The sequence below is a fragment of the Rhinoderma darwinii genome, chromosome 4 (genome assembly GCF_050947455.1).
Source record: "Rhinoderma darwinii isolate aRhiDar2 chromosome 4, aRhiDar2.hap1, whole genome shotgun sequence".
Taxonomy (NCBI): Eukaryota; Metazoa; Chordata; class Amphibia; order Anura; family Rhinodermatidae; genus Rhinoderma; species Rhinoderma darwinii.
Genome location: NC_134690.1, coordinates 348580759 through 348601407, shown reverse-complemented (window position 1 = coordinate 348601407; position 20649 = coordinate 348580759). Strand labels below are relative to the sequence as shown.

The 20649-nt window shown below is 43.6% G+C and overlaps 1 protein-coding gene across 3 annotated transcripts in view; it reads right to left on the bottom strand.

Annotated features, from left to right (window-relative positions):
- ABHD12 (abhydrolase domain containing 12, lysophospholipase) overlaps positions 1 to 20649 on the bottom strand; it is a 142361-nt gene that overhangs the window by 33054 nt on the left and 88658 nt on the right. For all 3 annotated transcript variants that reach the window (XM_075862919.1, XM_075862918.1, XM_075862917.1), the window contains exons 2-5: positions 13286 to 13410; positions 10215 to 10320; positions 6788 to 6907; positions 6563 to 6593 (exon numbers count right to left, since the gene is read on the bottom strand). In XM_075862919.1, coding sequence (XP_075719034.1) covers positions 6563 to 6593; positions 6788 to 6907; positions 10215 to 10320; positions 13286 to 13382 — 354 coding nt within the window. In that variant the 5' untranslated portion in view covers positions 13383 to 13410. The remainder of the gene's footprint in view (positions 1 to 6562; positions 6594 to 6787; positions 6908 to 10214; positions 10321 to 13285; positions 13411 to 20649) is intronic.

Here is a 20649-nt window from a genome sequence, read left to right as displayed (position 1 = left end):
AGGACGGATATATCCATCCTGTGATGGCGCGGGTACTGACAGTGTACACACACGATCAGTGGCAGGAGCACAGCTGTTATACACAGCCTGGCTCCTGCGGCAACTGCCGGAATCGAAGCACGCTCCGATTCCGGCAGTTTAACCCATTAAATGCCGCTGTCAATAGCGACAGCGGCATCTAATGTGTTTGACAGAGGGAGGGAGCTCCCTCTATCACCCCATCGGCGCCCCCGCAAATAAATTTTATTTAGTAAAAGTGTCAAAACAAATAACACACACACACATATATGGTATCCCCGCGATCGTAACGACTTGAACAATAAAATGAACACATTAATTAAACCGCCGGATGAACGGCGTCCAAATAAAACGCAAAAAACAATGGCAAAATTCTCACTTTTCTCCCATTCCCCCCATAAAAAAATTAAATAAAAGTTAACCTATAAATCCTATGTACCCCAAAATAGAACTAATGAAAACTACACCTTGGCCCTGCAAAAATCAAGCCCCCACACGACCACATTGACGGAAAAATAAAAAAATTACGCCTCTTGGAATGCGGCGATGCAAAAACAAGTAATTTTTTTCTAAAAGGGTTTTTATTGTGAAAACGTAGGAAAACATAAAACCTTTACATATTTGGTATCCCCGTAATAGTGCCGACCCATAGAATAAAGTGAACATGTTATTTACGCTGCATAGTAAACGGCGTAAATTTATAACGTGAAAATCAAGGGGGCTTCCTCTAGCGACTGCTGCAGGTAGCTAGCAGGTTGTCTTAAATTTATGTGTATGCAGGGGACTTGGAGCTCTGTATCAGAAAAAAAAACAAGCTCCGACTACTACAAAGATATATTAAGAAATTAATCAGTACAGAACAGTTAACTTATTTATCTAGATAAAATAACACAAAACAAAATCCTAATGGTATTCAAGGGTGGACATTCATTTTAAGCTTTTTACACACAGGGAAACATTTTTTAAAAAGGAGAGAAACAGCTGTAGGCCTGTCATGGGTATGAGATATTACCTGACACAGTGCTCCATGCAAATTTGTGTTGATAGAGAAATACAACTACTTCCCTTTTATGTTACTGCCTCATACGACAATCATACTGGGTATGGCCAAAGAATCGGACATATATGAAGAGATCTAAAGTGCTTCTGATCATCATAGGCAATTGCTGTCACGGAAAAATATTTTTTTCTAATTGAGATTTTGGCATCTCTCCTCAACATGAGAGATATCTTACCAGCTATAGATGTCAGTGACAGATCGTGTGTGGTCAGCTTATCCGTTCTGATATTATTGTTGATAGTGATGTTTCTCTTTACACACTACATGTACAATAATGTGATAAGTAACAGCAAAATAGTTTAAAGCGGTTTTTCCAGCCACTAAATATTGATGGCCTAAATAGCAGATGTGTCGGGGTCCGAATTTCGGAACCCCACCGATTAGCGGTTTTAAAGGGGCAGCAGCGCTCGTATGGTATTTAGCGGCAATTCACAGGTATTGTAGCCTTTTTCCCCATTTACTTAAATGGGAGAAGAAGGCTGCAATTTGAATTATGAATCGCCGTCAAATGCGTGTCGATGACTCGCAGTGAGCAAGAAGAAATGAAGGGGAAGCAGCACTCGTACGGCTGATCATCGGCTGATTGTATAGTTTTAAAGGCCTTAAATATTATCGTTGTCGTAATGATCGCTCGTCCCCATACTAGCTCCTTGTCAAAGGAGCAAACGAACACCGATCAACGAGCTGTCCCCGGCCAGTGTGTCGGCAACACTCTGGCCAGGGTCTCCGCTCCTAGAGGGAGCCCCTGACATCACTGTCAATATATGGACAGAGACGTCAGGGGCTCCCTCTAGCAGCGGAAACCCCGGCCAGAGCGCTCTGACCGTGGCCTCCTAGAGGTAGCTTAGGTGGCGCTATCTACAGGGGGGGTGCTATTTACAGAAGGAGATGGTTCTAGCTACAGGGGATATGGTGCTATCTACAGGGGTGTGGCACTACTGCAGCAGGTGTGGTACTATCTACATGGGCACTGTGGCACTACATGCAGGAGACCCTGTGGAACTATCTACATGGGCACTAGCTACAGTGGGAACTATGGCACTATGTGGGCACTATCTACCGTGGAAACTGTGGCACTATGTTTGCAATATGGCACTATCTACAGTGGGCACTGGCACAATCTATATTTTAGGGGCATGGGACAAAAATCCTAAGGCTACATTCACAAGACAGTGAAAAATGGCCGTGTGACGGACATTTTCTGAACAATGAAATCTTATGGGTGTATTCACATGGCCGTTTTTTTTAACGGCCCGCGAATACAGGCCGACAAATAATAGGACATGTCCTATTTTTGGCCATTTTCACGGCCAGACGGCTCCCATAGAAGTCAACGGATCAGTTTTTACTGACCGTTTTTCAGGAAACAATCTTTGTAATGGCTGTTAAAAACTGATCCTGGCCGAGGACTCTCCGCACACAGCGCTACTTTGAGCGCTGAGCCCGGGGAAGCCCTTGACATTACTGCCCATATAAGGGCAGTGAAGTCAGGGCTTTCAACAATGAATCCCCAGCCAGAGAATCGCAAGATCTCTGGCCGGGGACTCCTATTTTGTAGATAGCACCCCTCCATGTAGATAGCACCCCCCTGCCTGTAGATAGCAACCACCCATCCCCCATAGATAGTGCCACTGTAGCTCCATGTAGGAGCGGAATCCCCTGCGGCCAGACGCTGCTCCGGCCGGATTCCGCTCCTGGAGAAGCCACCGGCATCACTATATATGGACAGTGGCGTCAAGGTGTTACTCATGGAGCAGAATCCCCGGCCCGCTCTGGCTGAGAATTCCGCTCTCCTGACATCACTGTCCATATATGGACAGAGACATCGGGAGCTTCATCTATGATCAGAATCCCTGTCCAGAGGGATTCCACTCCTACAGCGTGCTACAGTGGACCTATCTACAGGGGAGGTGGGTGGTGCTATCTACAAGGGGGTGCTATCTACATGGGCAATGTGGCACTATCTACAGGGGACATTGCGGCACTATCTACATGGGCACTGTGGAGTTTTCAGTTGTTTTTTTTTTAATGGCCACGAAAAACAGATGGCAAACGGATGACAAACGGCCATTAAAAACGGACAGACGGATTGGAAATGGATGAAAATTTGGAGACACACTGATGTAAAATGGCCATTTTTCTTCACTGTAAGAATGTAGCCTTACGAATACAAGTCATCCATTTATTTTTTTTATCGGCCATGAAAAATGGATGGCAAATGGCAGTTAAAAGATCAGACGGCCGGGACATACGTGTGTGCGTGTGTGTGTGTGTGTGTGTGTGTGTGTGTGTATATATTATATATATATATATATATATATATATATATATTTATTTATTTATTATAAAAATATATTTTTGGGGATTTTTCTGCTCATAATAAAAATGAAAAACATGGCATTAATTGAAGTAATAAAGAAAATAAAAGCCTCAAATTGTTGTGATATTCAAAGCGGTTGCAAAGATATTATCGTGTCAAGAAGGGCTTATCATATCACACATGGAAAATTTGACCCGGACACCATCAAAGATCTTGGTCATGGAAGGGTTAAAGAATATTTCCACCCAATACCCAAAATGTCCACATATTAGTACTTCATAACAGTGGTCAAAGTTTGGTAATTAAGTTTTTTTTGTTTTTTTTTAACTTACGGGGATCCTGACATTTTTGTCTGTTTTCTTGTAACAATCTATTTTGCTAAAATGACCGTAAGCGCGGTAATACCAGTTATCATTCCATGTCAACATCCCCGTGCCTGTCGCTCTAACATTTGATTTATTAATATAAGCCATTTTAAGGTTTTGGGCAGTAACTCTTTAATTATTCATAATGAATAGAATAAAATTATTGCAAACATTCAAAAGTTTCACACATTGTAAAAAAGTACCTTCATGTTGGCCAGTCTCCAAACAGGCCACTATGAAAAGGTTATATATTGTAGGGCCATTTAACCACTTACTGCACTGCAATTAATATGACATGGGATGTTGAAAGTTCCCGCACCAACGCATACTATTACAGCGCGGGGATGTGCGTACTCTGGAACTGTGTCCTCGGCGGGTGTCAGCCATAAGACTACATTCACACATGGAAAAATGGCCATGTAATGGCCATTTTATTTTTTTTTCTAACGGCCAATGGCCATGACAAGGCCGTTTGCAGAACAATGAACTTCTATGGCTGTTCGAACGGACGTTTTTTTAACTGGCTGTAAATACTGGCTGTTAAAAATTAGGACATGTCCTTGTTTTGGCCGTTTTTCACGGCAAGACAACCCCCATAGAACTCAAAGGATCAGTTTTTAATGCCGTTTTTCAGGAATCCATCCTTGTGATGGCCGTTAAAAACTGATCCTGGCCCTCACAAGAGGACTGCCGAGCACTACGCTACTTTAAGTGCTGAGCTCGGGAAAGACCTTGATGTCACTGTCCATATATGGACAGTGATGTCAAGGCTTTCAACTATGGAGTCCCCAGCAAGAGCATCGCAAGCTATCTGCCCGGGGACTCCTGTCTTTGGAAAGCCCTGGACGTCACCTTCCATATATGGAAAGTGACGTTAGTGGCTTTGAGATGCCAGAATCTCCGGCCAGAGCGCCGGCAACGCTCTGGCTGTGGATTCTGCTCCTAGAGGGAGCCCCTGACTTCACTCTCCATATATGGACAGTGACATCAGAGGCTCCTCCAGGGTCGGCAACACTCTGGCCACGGAATCCACACGTTCACTATCCATATATGGACAGTAAAGTCAGGGGCTCCACCTGGAGCGGAATCCCTGGCCAGAGCGTTGACGACGCTTTGGCTGGGGATTCCGCTCCTAGAGGGAGCCCTAATTGCACCATCTACAGGGTGGGGTGTGTGTGACACTATCTACAGTGAGGGGGGGGGGGGTGCTATTGGTGTTTTCAGGGGGTTTGGACAAAAAAAGCCCTGACAAATTAAATCAGTTTTTTTAAGAGCTATGAAAAACGGATGACAAACGTCCACTAAAAGCGGACAGACGGACTGGAAATGCATGAAAATTTGAACTCCCGCTAATGCAAAACGGCCATGAAAAACTGACAGTTGATCAGTTTTTAATGGCCATATTTTTTCACTGTCGAGTGAATGTAGTCTAACATACAGCACTGTTGACACCTTGAGGCAATGTCTGCTATCAGAGTTGACTCTGACCCAAAGTGTTTAACCCTTTAAATGCCACGTTCCATAATGACCAGAGCAAATTATTTTACAGAGGGATGGGGGCTCCCTCTGTAAGCCTATGGTGAGTCTGCGACTCGATTGCGGGTACTGATGTGTTACCATGGCAGTCTGGGCTCAATAATGGCCTCCAGGTCTGCCATGTCTCAAATGAGTTCCACTGGGTGCTGTTATTCTCCAAGATGGAATAACTCCAGCACTTCAATTTTTTTTTATTTTTCTGTTCCAATAACGAAACAGAAGAACGGAAAAACTTAGCGCAGATGTAAATGTAGCTAATATAAACTAATGTAAGAAAATAAATAGTCAAAGTGGATCATGTTTAAGTTATCATGTCTTTTATACCGTAATGTGAAAAAAATAAAGCTCAAAAAACAATGGTGAAATTGCTGTCTCAGCACCCCCAAAAAAATTACTAAAAAGTTAATCAATAACTGGTACCATTAAAAAAAAAAAAACTTATTCTGCAAAAAGCAAGCCCTTATATGGCTACGATGCCGGAAAAATAAAAAAAAATAATATCTTTTGAAATGGGCTAAAAAACAAACAAACCTAAAAGGTCCTCTTACACAGCCCGTCCTTGGCCGTGTAAACAAGCACCGATCAACAAGACAGCTCGTTGATCGGCGCTCGTTTGCTCCTTTCACAAGGAGCTAGTATGGGGACGAGAGCTCGTTACTCCGATCGCTCGTCCCCATACATTATTATATTCTATATTTTTCATTTTTAAAATGATACGATCAGCAGATGAACGAGTGTTTGCCCAATAATTTGCCCGTGTAAAAGGGCCTTAAGGCCTGAACTAGTCCACATCCGAAGGGGTTATTCTAATTACTGGATAATTCTGCCCACACCTGTTCCGAACTGTTAACCAGCTCACAACATATATGGGTGTTAAGCAGCCACATCAGAGTCACCGTTCTACTTACAGCCTATCTTCCACCATCACAAGTCTCCACGCCAAATGAGCAGAGGCGTAATGCTAATAATCTAATTCTGCTAGAATGCCAGAAGCCCTTGAACACAGTTAAAGACATTTGATCATGACAATGACCTAATTTTTGGCTTGTAAACTGCACCAGTCAGTTGGATGTCTTCCACAGACTGACCTCAGTTCCGGTTTCATGAAAGGTGCACCCGTTCTTTTCTCCCTACAAGCATTTCATTATTCAGCATCTTCACTACTCAAGTTGTCCTTGAGCTCAGTTTTGTGGAAATGTCAACTCTTCGCAAGATAAAAATAAATAAAAACAGAGAAACCAACAACAAACCAAAAATGAATACCTTATACAGCTGTACTCGGTGATCTCCTCCTCTGTGGGGAGAAAAAAAATACACTTTAAAACCAAAAGCTACACATTGCAATACATATGCAGTAAGAAAGGGGCCTATTCACATCTCCGTCTGAGGCTCTGTTAGGGGCCTCAGTCACAAATCTCATTGCAAAACATAATTTAAAAAGTAAAATAAAGAGGAAAAAATAGTTGTTCAAAGAGAAGAAAAGCTCACCTAGTGCCTGCGTTCCCATGTAAGTAAAGAATTACAGGATAGTTTGTAGACATCACTTCTTCATACCATGCTTGGTCTTTTCCCTGAGCGTCTTTCCATAGGACAGAGGGAACAGTGTGCCTGGAATCACAAGAGCTCAATAATTACACATTAATGTATATAAAGGCTACCATTATTGAAAGATTTCTTATCACTGCCTGCAGAGGTCAATGATGAAAACAAAAGGATAAAGAAAATAGTGCAGAAAAATCAATAACGGGCCGATATGGTCCAAAGGCTAAAAATTGCTAAACCACTGACGGTTTTGATTTAAAAAAAACACTATTTTAGACTGGCAAATTGGATGACAAAATGCATCATTTAAGGATTTAACAGGCGCTTATACATATACATACATATATTTTATCTGCAGTCTTCCAGTTTCTACAGCTTATACATGCAAATAACATGGAAGCAGAATACCTACTTTCATTAGCATAAAGATCACAGTATTCCTGAACACTTACTTATTGAAAGAGAATCACTGGTTACCCAACATACACTTGTACTCAGCAGTAAAGCTTTTATTGTAACAGGGAACCAGCATTTCTATTTAAAAGGATTGAGATATTGGACACTAAATTTTTAAACAATTTATGCTAATCTAACAGTATACCTGATATAGATCAACTTTGTATTTAACTTGGTGTTAACATTTTGTTGTGTTATCCATGCTAATTCTATGTGAAGTTCCTGCAACTAGGTGTCTCCCTTCCTGTAATCTGCTGCCACCCCCTGTTGTCTAGCTTAATCCATCCCTAGTTACAGAGCAGAGGAGATGGACTGCAGAAAGTGGGTTGTATCGCTTCACTGCCTGCCCATAGAAGTCTATGGAGAGGGGAGGGGGAGCAGGAGCAAAGTAAAAAGAGACCCAGATGCTGCTCCCCATAGAAGTCTATGGAGATTGGAAGGTGGAGAAGGATAAGAGAGAGACAAATACACTGCCCATAGAAGTCTATGGAGGGGGAGGGAGAAGGAGCAGAGGGGGGCACAGATGTGCTGCAGCTACTGGTAAGACTTATATATCACCCCAGTGCTGAACTCTACTCAATGATGCTGCAGCGTTTTTATATATATCTATCTATCTTTATTTCTCATATATCTATATATTATATCTCTATGAGGGCAGGGTTCCCCTCCTCTATGTGTGCTGTGTGTAGAAGATATCATAGCAGTTAGGCTCTTCCCATTAGTTCAGACACAACTGAGAATTGGAGAAATAACCTGCAGGGGAAAACTGCAAAATAATGCCACATACACGTCATATAATGGCAAGAAATAGTGTTATTCCTCATGTACACACATATAACAGTTTACTTTGAAAAGTTAGGTATGCTTTAAAAAGGCTCTGTCTCCAGATTATAAATGCCCTATCTCCTACATAATCTGATCAGCATTTATAATCTGGTGACAGAGCCTCTTTAAAGAGGCTCTGTCACCAGATTTTGCAACCCCTATCTGCTATTGCAGCAGATCGGCGCTGCAATGTAGATAAGAGTAACGTTTTTATTTTTTAAAAACGAGCATTTTTGGCCAAGTTATGACCATTTTTGTATTTATGCAAATGAGGTTGCAAAAGTCCAACTGGGCGTGTATTGTGTTCGTTACATCTGGGCGTGTTTACTTCTTTTACTAGCTGGGCGTTCTGACGAGAAGTATCATCCACTTCTCTTCAGAACGCCCAGCTTCTGGCAGTGCAGACACAGCGTGTTCTCGAGAGATCACGCTGTGTCGTCACTCACTTCCTGCCCCAGGTCCTGCATCGTGTCAGACGAGCGAGGACACATCGGCACCAGAGGCTACAGTTGATTCTGCAGCAGCATCGGCGTTTGCAGGTAAGTCGATGTAGCTACTTACCTGCAAACGCTGATGCTGCTGCAGAATCAACTGTAGCCTCTGGTGCCGATGTGGCCGACACGATGCAGGACCTGGGGCAGGAAGTGAGTGACGTCACAGCGTGATCTCTTGAGAACACGCTGTGTGTCTGCACTGCCAGAAGCTGGGCGTTGTGAAGAGAAGTGGATGATACTTCTCGTCAGAACACCCAGCTAGTAAAAGTAGTAAACACGCCCCGATGTACGCACATAATACACGCCCAGTTGGACTTTTACTGTAAACACGCCCAGTTGTACTTTTGCAAGCCTCATTTGCATAAATACAAAAATGGTCATAACTTGGCCAAAAATGCTCGTTTTTTAAAAAGAAAAACGTTACTCTTATCTACATTGCAGCGCCGATCTGCTGCAATAGCAGATAGGGGTTGCAAAATCTGGTGACAGAGCCTCTTTAAAGGAACAGTGTCATCACAAATAATTTTTTTATATGTTAAAGATGTTAGTGCTTTAATAAAAACGTTTATTTTCATTTGTGTGTTTGTGTTTTACTGTTTCTTATTTTTACACTTTTTTCTTCCCTATGGGGGCTGCCATTTTTTGTTCCATTTCTGTGTGTGTCGATTAACGACACACACAGACATGGAGTACGGCAGCCACAGTCCCATAGGGACTGCGAACGGCTCCCGTCCCATTGACTGCCGTGTACGGCGTCTGTGTGGGAACTGCGCATGCGCCGCTCCCACACAGTCCTATTCGAAATTGGCGCTGTCCGGCGCCATTTTCCTGTGGACCGGAAGTCGCGGCCGGACAGTAATATTACTACTTCCGGTCGCGGCTTCCGGACTTGTGCACATGGAACAGCGGCAGCAAAGGGAGCGGACGGGCCGGAGGGAGCCGCGGCGGCAGGAGCAGGTAAGAGATTTCAATGTATGTTAGTGTTTGTGTGTGTTTACTACTGTATGTAAACCTACTACACTGTGGGTTACCTCAAAAAATGGCGACACACAGTGTAGGAGGTTAAACCTTTCAAACCCCTCGTTTATCCCGGCACTAGCCAGGATAAAGGAGGGGGGGATGCTGAGAGCTCACTAGAGCGAGGGCTTTTAACCCAATGTTGCAATGCTGCAATTTTGGGAACTAGCTCCATCTAGTGACCAAAAATGGGTAGTATTATAAATTAGAATTAATTTATAATATTTCCTATTTCCTGACTCGTGAAAAAAATAAAAAAAATTTGAACCATGTTTAATCACCCACACACTAAATGTTTAATTTTTAAAAAAAAAACATGTTTTTCTGGCAACACATTCCCTTTAAGTACCAATTTTGTAATACAGAAGCCTTATCTGAGTTTCTCTCCTTGTCAATGTGGAGCTCTGATACAAGTAGGCAAGACAATAGGAGATTTAAATTAGCCTGCCTCTTTGCTGAAAACCCATCAGCATACAACAGGCTGTCATAGTAGTTATTCCTCATCAGTATAAAAAATCAAGTCAATTTAACACTGTCACATTATGCAATCGAATGCATACATAAACAGAAGCACCTCTTACCAGGCACCAATAGATACATCCTCCTCTGGCTGCAAGTAGAAATTACATGTGTGATTTAGACCTTGATCCTGAGGCCTCTTCAGATCAATAAAATATGGAAACCTCACTAAAAGACAAGAAAGTAGTGAAATCGGAATTGCAAAAAAAATCATCAATAAATTAATTCATGCACACTTTCCCAAGTCTAGTGTGATATACAGTAGTGCAGTTAAAGGGGTTCTCTACTTTGGACAATCTCTACTTGTTAGAAAGGTCCCTTAGCAATAAGCGGACCATGGTGTCCCCCTCTGCTACGACCCCCAGCGATCAGTTGTAATCTATTAATAAATCAGGCAGAAAGTGTTACATTTCCCTGCAGCGCCGCCACAGAGGAAATTAAGCATTACATAGTGCCCATTCATATAAACGGATTGTCTGTGTAATGCAGGACGGGACGGTCCTCCAGAGCGAGAGACGCCCTTTGTAACCGCATGCCATGCTGGAAAAGATATGAGGATTCCGAACAGAGGACACCCCTCTATCAACTCAGAATTCCCTAATAGTGTATATGAAGATGCATTTTCTATACTGGTCAACACCTTAAAGAAACCCTCCCGCCCGCCCGCCACCACTATCACCAAGTTCTATGGAAGTAAAAGCTACGACACCCAATTAGAAGACAGGAATTTGTGTGAGAATGGTAGTATCCCGTTACTGCTCAATGACTAGATTGCCATTGCCACAAAATAAGGCACAACGTCTCAAAGAGAAATAACCTGTTACTGCACTATGCGTAGAATAAACCGCTTAATGTTTAATGATGAGAAAGAATTGTCTGCAGAATTAGTTGCTTGGCAAAGAACAACTAAATCATCCCTAAACGTCAACAAGGAATAGATTTTATGATGACTTCTCTTCTCCTTTAGGTTCACACCCAAAGCAAAGATCCTGCATAGCAAACATAACTGGAATTTTCCTGAAATAAAAGCTCTAACTTAGAACATGACTACAAGACCCAAATCAAAAACAGATAATGCTACATTAAAACAACAGCAAAGATAGATCTTATCTTGCTTCATCGCGTGACGGAAGGGCTCACTGGTATAAGAAGGCATATTAAACCTTGAGTGATTGTACATCACAGATGTACAATATAAAATCAGCCACTTCACCTGAATGGAAATCCATGCACCTGCTGCAGAAACAACCTCATTCAGATGAACGGAACGGCTTTTCAGTTGCAGAAAACTTCTGCAACAAAATCTGCCACCTGTGACTGCACCCTTAGATGTAGGTCTATGGCCTATATACTGTGTGTCCAGCAAACCCCTAACAAATGAGGTTTTATATCAAAATGGGAACAGGAATTCAATTCTACGTTCTTTTTTAGACTAATGGAAAGAGGTTTTGTACTGGTCAGTCAAATCCCGTCACTATCATGCAGAACAAACTAGAAAGATTCAATTAAGGTGGAATATGACGCCAGCAAAACGATCACACATCATTCCTAATTATTAGTCCACTTGTTGGAGAAATTGTGGGCACAGTGGCAATATGCTTCATATCTGGTGGTCCTATCCTTATACTTTTCCTCTATGCACTGCAGTTTTCCACCTAATTCCCCAAATTACAGGCCTCACTATCTTACCCTTGCCTCCTTTAGAAGTGTTTTGCTTGGAATTAACATATCCTAACAGCACCCATAAGGTGAATGCTCAGAACTAGAAACTTACTTATTTCCCAAATCTCATAGGTGATCGCTTTAGTCAACCAACCATTGAAACATGAATTATTTCATGCAGATAATTTGCAGCAATCCAGGACAAAATTGAACGACCAATGGCAGATATGGATCATAAGCCTATATGCTACTCCTTTACTTATTATATTGTGACATGCTGGAAATGGTATTTCATGCTTTAGCAGTCAGTTTCATTACAGAGTATACTTGTGCTTATATCTATGTGGCTATGATAATGTCTTTCAAATAGATATAATATGACATGTCTAGTTGATGCTACTCATTGCAGACTGTTTATTAATTTGTAATGAAAAATCTAAATTAAAAAAATGATGTTTTTTTTAACACAACACACATAGTCCGCTTACTTAAAGGGGTTGTCCAGGCACGGACAACTGATGACGTATCCACAGGATAGGTCATCAGTATATGATTGGTGGGGTACAACACCCAGACCCTGCACCAATCAGCTGCTCCTGCTGCCTCCGAGCGCTGGACGCTACGCAGGGTATGCGGTATTCGGAGCAGCAAAGTAGATGGCTCTGACCACTGCATAACGGCCGTGCTGCTAAACAGCAACTCTGCTCCTTTTCACTTGAATAGGAGCAACGCTGCAGTAATGCAGCTCGGCCGCTATTCCGTGACCGAAGCCATCTGCTTCCGGTATGGACATCCAGTGCCCGGAAGCAGCTGATCAGTGTGGGGCCTTGGTGTCGGACCCCCACCGATCATATACTGATGAGCTATCCTGTGGATAGGTCATCAGTTGTCTGTGCCTGGACAACCCCTTTAAACTTATTTAAAGAGGACCTTTCAACCCTCCTGACACGTTTATTTTAGTAAATACTTGTATGCCTACTGAAAAAATTATTCTGAAACATATCATAGAACTCTGTGCTGGGCCATTCCTCCATTTCTCCTAAAAATGTATGAATAAATTGAAAACTGGGGGTTATGATTTCCCTTGTCAAAGCGGTGTGTCCCTGCACTGTCTCACTCTGTCAACACTGATTGGATAGTGTCAGACTCTGTAGGGACACACCCCCAACTGAGAACACCCAGCTGTCAATTTATTTATATATTTGTATAAGGAATAAACATAAGAATGGCACAATATACAGTTCCAAGAAAAGATGCTCCAGAATTTTTATTTCATGGGGAATACAATTATTTACTAAAACAGACATGACAGGAGAGGTGACAGCTCCTATTTAGCCCTTCCATAGAGTGACTGACACACCAATGTGAATAAACTATATGCCGCTATGAACAACCACCTCTGAGATCAGCTCTCAAAGACTGGGAATTGGCAGCCTTTATTAGAAAAAAATAAAAAATAAATCCCACTTACCTAAATTTAAAAAGACCAGCTGAGTTTGTATTGCGGGACATATCTTCACAAGGAATGGAATGGTTATATAGAGACCAAATAGAGCAAATATAAACATTCGTACTCTGGACCACAAGCCATAACGCCTATAAAAAAAAAGAAAAAATATATATTATTCATCTAATCACAACAAGCCACAGATGTCACATGAACTGACAAATATAATCAGGTAATCGGGCGAAGGCTAAAATATAAGAGCAGCGACTCAGCTGGGCAACTGACACTTTCCCTTCCACCAATTTCCAGAAATCGGTCCACATGAAATGCAAAGCAGACAGTCATGTTCATTTATTACACCATACAAAATGGTTTCAGCTAGAAGCATCACAGAGGCTGAAATAATGAAAACAGACAGAAGAGTCTCCTGAGAATGGAGTAATGGGACAGAATATTAAGCCCTTCCCGCAATTTCACGTAACTGTACATGATGGGATGCGGTTTGTTCCAGCATTTCCACGTACAGTTACGTGACCGGGATGTGCGGTGGGAGTTTAAAACAGGACGGCTGTTCGAGACAGCCTAGCAACTGTGGATGCCGGCCGAGGACCAAATCACAGCGATCCTCGGCGAGGACCAATCACAGCGATCCTCGGCCGGCGATGGCTGTGATTGGTTCATCAGGGCAGATGGACCAATCACAGCTTAGTATGACGTTTCGAACTATTTAAACTTACGCCGCACCAGCATGTCAGAGACAGCCTAGCAACTGTGGATGCCGGCCGAGGACCAATCACAGCTGTCCTCGGCCGGCGATCGCTGTGATTGGTCCATCAGTGCAGATGGAACAATAACAGCTTAGTATGACTTAGTTTGACAGTTAGAATTAAACTTTAGACAATACGGCTGTCCAAGGCAGCCTAGTAACAGAGGATGCCGGCCAAGGACCAATCACAGCTGTCCTCGGCCGGCGATCGCTGATTGGTCCATCAGTGCAGATGGACCAATCACAGATAAGTATGACTTAGTTTGACAGTTAGAATTAAACTTTAGATAATACGGCTGTCCAAGGCAGCCTAGTAACAGAGGATGCCGGCCAAAGTCCAATCACAGCAGTCCTAGGCCGTCGATCACTGTGACTGGTCCATCAGTCTGATGGACCAATCACAGTTTATTATGACAGTTGGAGGGGGGAGTTTAGTGTAGTCTCCGTCTCTGACCGCTTCACTTCTGTCAGGGAAGCGATCAGAGAAGGAGCTATTGCTAGTGAAAATATAAATTACTAATTAACCCCTTGATCACCCAGCAGCCGATCTAATGTGCCCTATACCTGTCCTGTGCTCTATACCGGTGTCCTGTGCCCTATACAGGTGTCCTGTGCCCTATACAGGTGTCCATCACCAGCCATCTGCATCACAGTACCCATAGTGCCCTATCATAAGACTTGTAGCCTTGTGTGTCGCATCCAGCCTCGTGTGGCGCATCCAGCCTCGTGCGCCGCATCCAGCCTCCTGTGCGCCAAGACGTCTGTTACTGCCCAGCGTATAAAATAAAAAAATTAATCCAGTCATTGACTCGCCACCCTCCTGTGTCTGATTGGCACCAATCAGCCTCATCAGCACTCTGCCACCAGTATCACCTGTGATCCCTGCAAATAACTGTCCACCTGTAATTAACCTATGATACCTGCCAATCCCCGCCCAGTGATGTGTGTGAAAAGTGGGGTGTAAAATAAATTCACCCCTTCATTGTCTCATCGCTACCCTCCTGTATTCTGCGCCTAATTGGGACATACCAAACTCCATCCACCTGCGTTTGACACCAGTTACCCGGGAGTTTTTGTAGATAGATTAAATAAACACATTGGTTTTAGGGAATTAGTTATTCTATAAAATAAATAAACACAAAAAAAGTTTTACGTTACTTTCAATGCCTGTGACACTTGTTACTAATTAAGTTTACAGAAGAAGAAAAAAAAATTACTAAGCGTCTGTATACTGCTGAAGAGGCATGTGCCATGCTCTTTGAGGACTCTGATTCTGGTAGTTGGGATGGGGTGACATTTTTACGGTCCTCTTCATCTAGTGACTCATCTACTGATGAACCGCCACGTAGGCGTCCAAGGGCGTCAGTAGTGCAGAATCGCAGCCCAGTACAGCTGACTCCACATGGATCCCAGCAGATAATTTTGTGCCCCCGGTGCCTGATTCACTGCGACTCCAGGCATCAATGTAGATACTGCAGGGTTCAGTGAAATGAACTATTTCCAACTGTTCTTGACTGATGACCTAGTAAATTTGATTGTGGCACAAACAAACATATATGCGGAGCAATTTATTTCCCACAATCCAAATAGTTTTCATGCCAGGCCCCAAAAATGGACCCACACTGTAAAGGATCTGCCAGGCACTACGTCTGTGGATACTCCCAGGATTAATCAGTCGACACCTGAGGCCAGACCTCTTAGACTGACACCGGCTCCCACCAATCAGGGTGGCAGGCTCAGGAGCGGGAGAGCCTATCGCGGCCTGGTCAGTCGGAGTTAGCTCCGCCCCCTGTCCATTTATACCTGCTGTTTTCTCTTCCTCATTGCTTGTTATTCTTCTTGGATTCCTGGCCCCACTGCTGCCTTGCTCCAGCCTGCTTCTGCCGTGCTTCTGCCTTGCTTCAGTTCCCGCTTATCCTGCTTCGCTCTGCCCCTGGCTTGCTTCCTGCTCCGTGCTCTGCGTTTGTATACTCCACTACATTCCGATCCTGACTGGCTCGTTCACCACTCCGTTTCCTCACGGTGTTCCGTGGGCTACTGCCCCTTCCCTTGCTTGTTCCCTGTTTGTATCCCCTTGCACTTAGTCAGCGTAGGGACCGCCGCCAAGTTGTACCCCGTCGCCTAGGGCGGGTCGTTGCAAGTAGGCAGGGACAGGGCGGTGGGTAGATTATGGCTCACTTGTTCCCTTCACCTCCTTCCTGCCATAACACACACAAACCCCACTGAAATCCGCAAGTTCTGGGGCCTTCTATTGAGTATGGGCATTACAAAAAAAAACAAAAAAACACGATACGTTCCTATAGGAACAGAGACATCCTTTATCATTCCCCTCTTTATTTTCTTGCCATGCCCAGGACCCGTTTTGAAATTTTATTAAAATTCCTTCACTACAACAATAATGATGAGTGCCCAGCCCCAAACTACCCCAATTCTGAAAGACTCTATAAAGCTAGGCCAGTAGTTGACCACTACAACTTAAAATTCAGTCAGGTCTATACGCCCCAAAAATGCCTAGCAGTGGACAAATCCCTAGTCCACTTTAAAGGCAGATTACACTTCTGCCAGTACCTGCCCAATAAAAGGGCTAGGTATGACTTGAAGCTGTATAAGGCCTGCGAAAGTGTGTCTGGGTATACATTGCGCTTTCGTGTATATGAAGGGAGGGATTAAAAAAAAAAAAAAAAAAAAAAAAAAAAAAAAAAATCGAGCCTCCAAACTGTCCCCCTGTCCTGGGAATAAGTGGGAGGATAGTATGGGATTTGCTCCACCCCATACTAGACCAAGGATACCACTTGTATGTGGACAATTTTTACAACAGCGTCCCCCTCCTGAAGTGCCTTTCTGCCAGGGGCACACTAGCATGTGGCACAATTCGGCGAAATCAAAAAGGGTCTCCCCAAGTCCTTTATAGAGCAGACACTGCGCCGTGGGGAAAGTAGGGCTGTTTGCTCCGAAAATGTGATGCTTGTCAACTATAAAGACAAGCATGATGTCCTTGTTTGACCACACTGCATGCTTATCGATCCACCCCAGTTCCAGTCAGAGGAGCCACAGAGCAGACCACCAAGCCTGTGTGCATCTAGGACTATAACCAATTCATGGGAGGGGTGGATATTTTGGACCAGGTACTGCAGCCCTACAGTGCCCTAAGAAAATCTAAGGTGTGGTATAAAAAATTGGCGGTATACCTCACCCAAGTGGCACTCTATAACGCCTTTGTTCTCTACAGAACATCCAGCAATACGGAGACTTTCCAGAGGGCAGCAGTGAAGGCAGCAGCACTTCTGGGATCTCCAGAACAATACATGGCCAGCATTTCCTTGGAGTACTTCCCTCACAAAAAAAACCCAAAAACCCCAGAAAAGGTGTCGAGTTTGCTCAAGCAGAGGGATTAGGAAAGACACCACTCACTACTGTATGACCTGTCCCTCTAAACCAGGCCTCTGCATCGGAGAATGCTTCCGTTTTTATCACACCTCTGTTGATATTCGTTAAATCGAATTTTCACTACTCCAATGACATCACATCCATTCCATGCATTTCTTAAAGAGGCTCTGTCACCAGATTTTGCAACCCCTATCTGCTATTGCAGCAGATCGGCGCTGCAATGTAGATAACAGTAAAGTTTTTATTTTTTAAAAACGAGCATTTTTGGCCAAGTTATGACCATTTTCGTATTTATGCAAATGAGGCTTGCAAAAGTACAACTGGGCGTGTTTAAAGTAAAAGTCCAAGTGGGCGTGTATTATGTGCGTACATCGGGGCGTGTTTACTACTTTTACTAGCTGGGCGTTGTGTATAGAAGTATCATCCACCTCTCTTCACAACGCCCAGCTTCTGGCAGTGCAGACACAGCCGTGTTCTCCAGAGATCACGCTGTGACGTCACTCACAGGTCCTGCATCGTGTCAGACGAGCGAGGACACATCGGCACCAGAGGCTACAGATGATTCTGCAGCAGCATCGGCGTTTGCAGGTAAGTCGATGTAGCTACTTACCTGCAAACGCTGATGCTGCTGCAGAATCAACTGTAGCCTCTGGTGTTGACACGATGCAGGACCTGTGAGTGACGTCACAGATCTGCACTACCAGAAGCTGGGCGTTGTGTAGAGAAGTGGATGATACTTCTCATCAGAACGCCCAGATAGTAAAAGTAGTAAACACGCCCCGATGTACGCACATAATACACGCCCAGTTGTACTTTTACTTTTCAACACGCCCAGTTGTACTTTTGCAAGCCACATTTGCATAAATACGAAAATGGTCATAACTTGGCCAAAAATGCTCGTTTTTTTAAAATAAAAACGTTACTGTAATCTACATTGCAGCGCCGATCTGCTGCAATAGCAGATAGGGGTTGCAAAATCTGGTGACAGAGCCTCTTTAAATACCCCCTGGGCATTTATTTTCCAAATTAATTTGATATTTCAATAATACCACCACCACCACCACCAGCCCCCCCACAAAAAAAATACAAATTCCCATCATACCCCTAGATGAATACTGTGCTTTGCTTTTATTAACTGAGGCATTTCTTGAACTTACTTTATGTTCTGAAGCCTCTGCAAACATAAGGTGTTGCTTAAAAAATCATCTACGTAAAAAGTAGGCCCTAGAAACCTCCTGGAACTGTGTAAAAATCATATATGGAGTATTATTCAGCACAAGATCCAAAAACAAAATGGTGGACCTTCCCTTCTGAGCCCTACAGTGTGCCCAGGCAGCAGTTAATGGCCACATATGGGGTATTGGCCTTATCCGGAGAAATTGCACAACAAATTTTGGGGTGCTTTTATATTTTTTTATTGCCCTTGTATAAAGGAAAAATGAGGATAAAGCAACGCTTTATTGGAGAAAATTAAATTCTGCATTTTCACGGCCCAGTGTTTATAACTTCTAAGAAGCAACTGTCAAGTAAAAATGCTCACTACACCCCTAAATAAATTCCTTAAGTAGTGTAGTTTACATAATGGGGTCACTTCCTGGGGGTTTCCACTGTACTTGTACCTCAGTAGCTCTGCAAACGCGACATGGCAACCGAAAACCATTCCAGCCAAATCTGCGCTCCAAATAGCGCTATTTCTCTGAACCCTGTCGTCCTGGGTCCAAACAGCAATTTAATACCACATAATTGCTGTAATCGGGAGAAATTGCTTTACAAATGTTGGGGTGCTTTTTCTCCTATATTTTTTGTAAAAATTAAAAATGTCTATGTTTTTCCAGAAAAAAAGTTGATTTTCATCTTCACAGACTAAGGCCTGATTTACACGAGCGTGTGCGTTTTGCGCACACAAAAAAACGCAGCATTTTGCGTGCGCAAAAGGCACTTGACAGCTCCGTGTGTCATCCGTGTATGATTTGCGGCTGCGTGATTTTCGCGCAGCCGCCATCATAGAGATGAGGCTAGTCGACGTCAGTCACTGTCCAGGGTGCTGAAAGAGTTAACTGATCGGCATTAACTCTTTCAGCACCCTCGACAGTGAATTTCGATCACCATATCGAGTAACCTGTTTAAAAAAAAAAAGAGGTTCGTACTTACCGAGAACTTCCCGGCCGTTGCCTTGGTGACACGTCCTTGGTGACGCGCCTCTCTTGACATCTGGCCCCACCTCCCTGGATGACGCGGCAGTCCATGTGACCGCTGCAGCTTGTGCTTGGCTTGTGATTGGCTGCAGCTGTCACTTGGACTGAATTGTCATCCCGGGAGGTCAGACTGGAGGAAGAAGCCGGGAGTTATCGGTAAGTCAGAACTTGGTGCTTTTCGGTTTACATTCAGTTTGACAGCTCTTGCGCGAATCACGCAGTTCGCACGGAAGTGCTTCCGTGCGACCTTCGTGGTTTTCACACACCCATTGACTTCAATGGGTGCGTGATGCGCGAAAAACGCACGATTATAGAACATGTCGTGAGTTTTACGCAACGCACTCGCGCTGCGCAAAATTCACGCATTGTCTGCACTGCCCCATAGAGTAATATAGGTGGGTACGACACGCGTGAAAAGCACGCGCGTATATTACGCTCGTGTACATGAGGCCTAACTCCAACAAATTCTGCAAAAAAACCTGTGGGGTCAAAATGCTAAATATACCCATAGGAAAATTCCTTGAGGGGTGTAGTTTCCAAAATGGGGTCACTTTTGGGGGGTTTCCACTGTTTTGGTCCCTCCAGGACGTTGCAAACACGACATGGCACCGAAAACCAATCCAGCAAAATCTGGACTCCAGAATTCAAATGGTGCGGTTTCCCTTCTGAGCCCTGCCGTGGGTCCAAACAGCAGTTTATTACCACATATGAGGTATTCCCGTAATCGGGAGAAGTTGCTTTACAAATTTTGAGGTTCTTTTTCTCCTTTATTCCTAGTAAAAATATCTACGTTTTTTTCAGAAAAAAAGTAAATTTTCATATTCACGGCCTAATTCCAGTAAATTCTGCAAAAAACCTGTGGGGTCAAAATGCTAACTATACCCCTAGGAAAAATCCTTGCTGGGTGTAGTTTCCAAACTGGGGTCACTTTTGGGGGGTTTCCACTGATTTGGTCCCTCCAGGACGTTACAAACACGACATGGCACCGAAAATCATTCCAGCAAAATCTGTGCTCCAAAATCCAAATGTTGCTTTTTCCC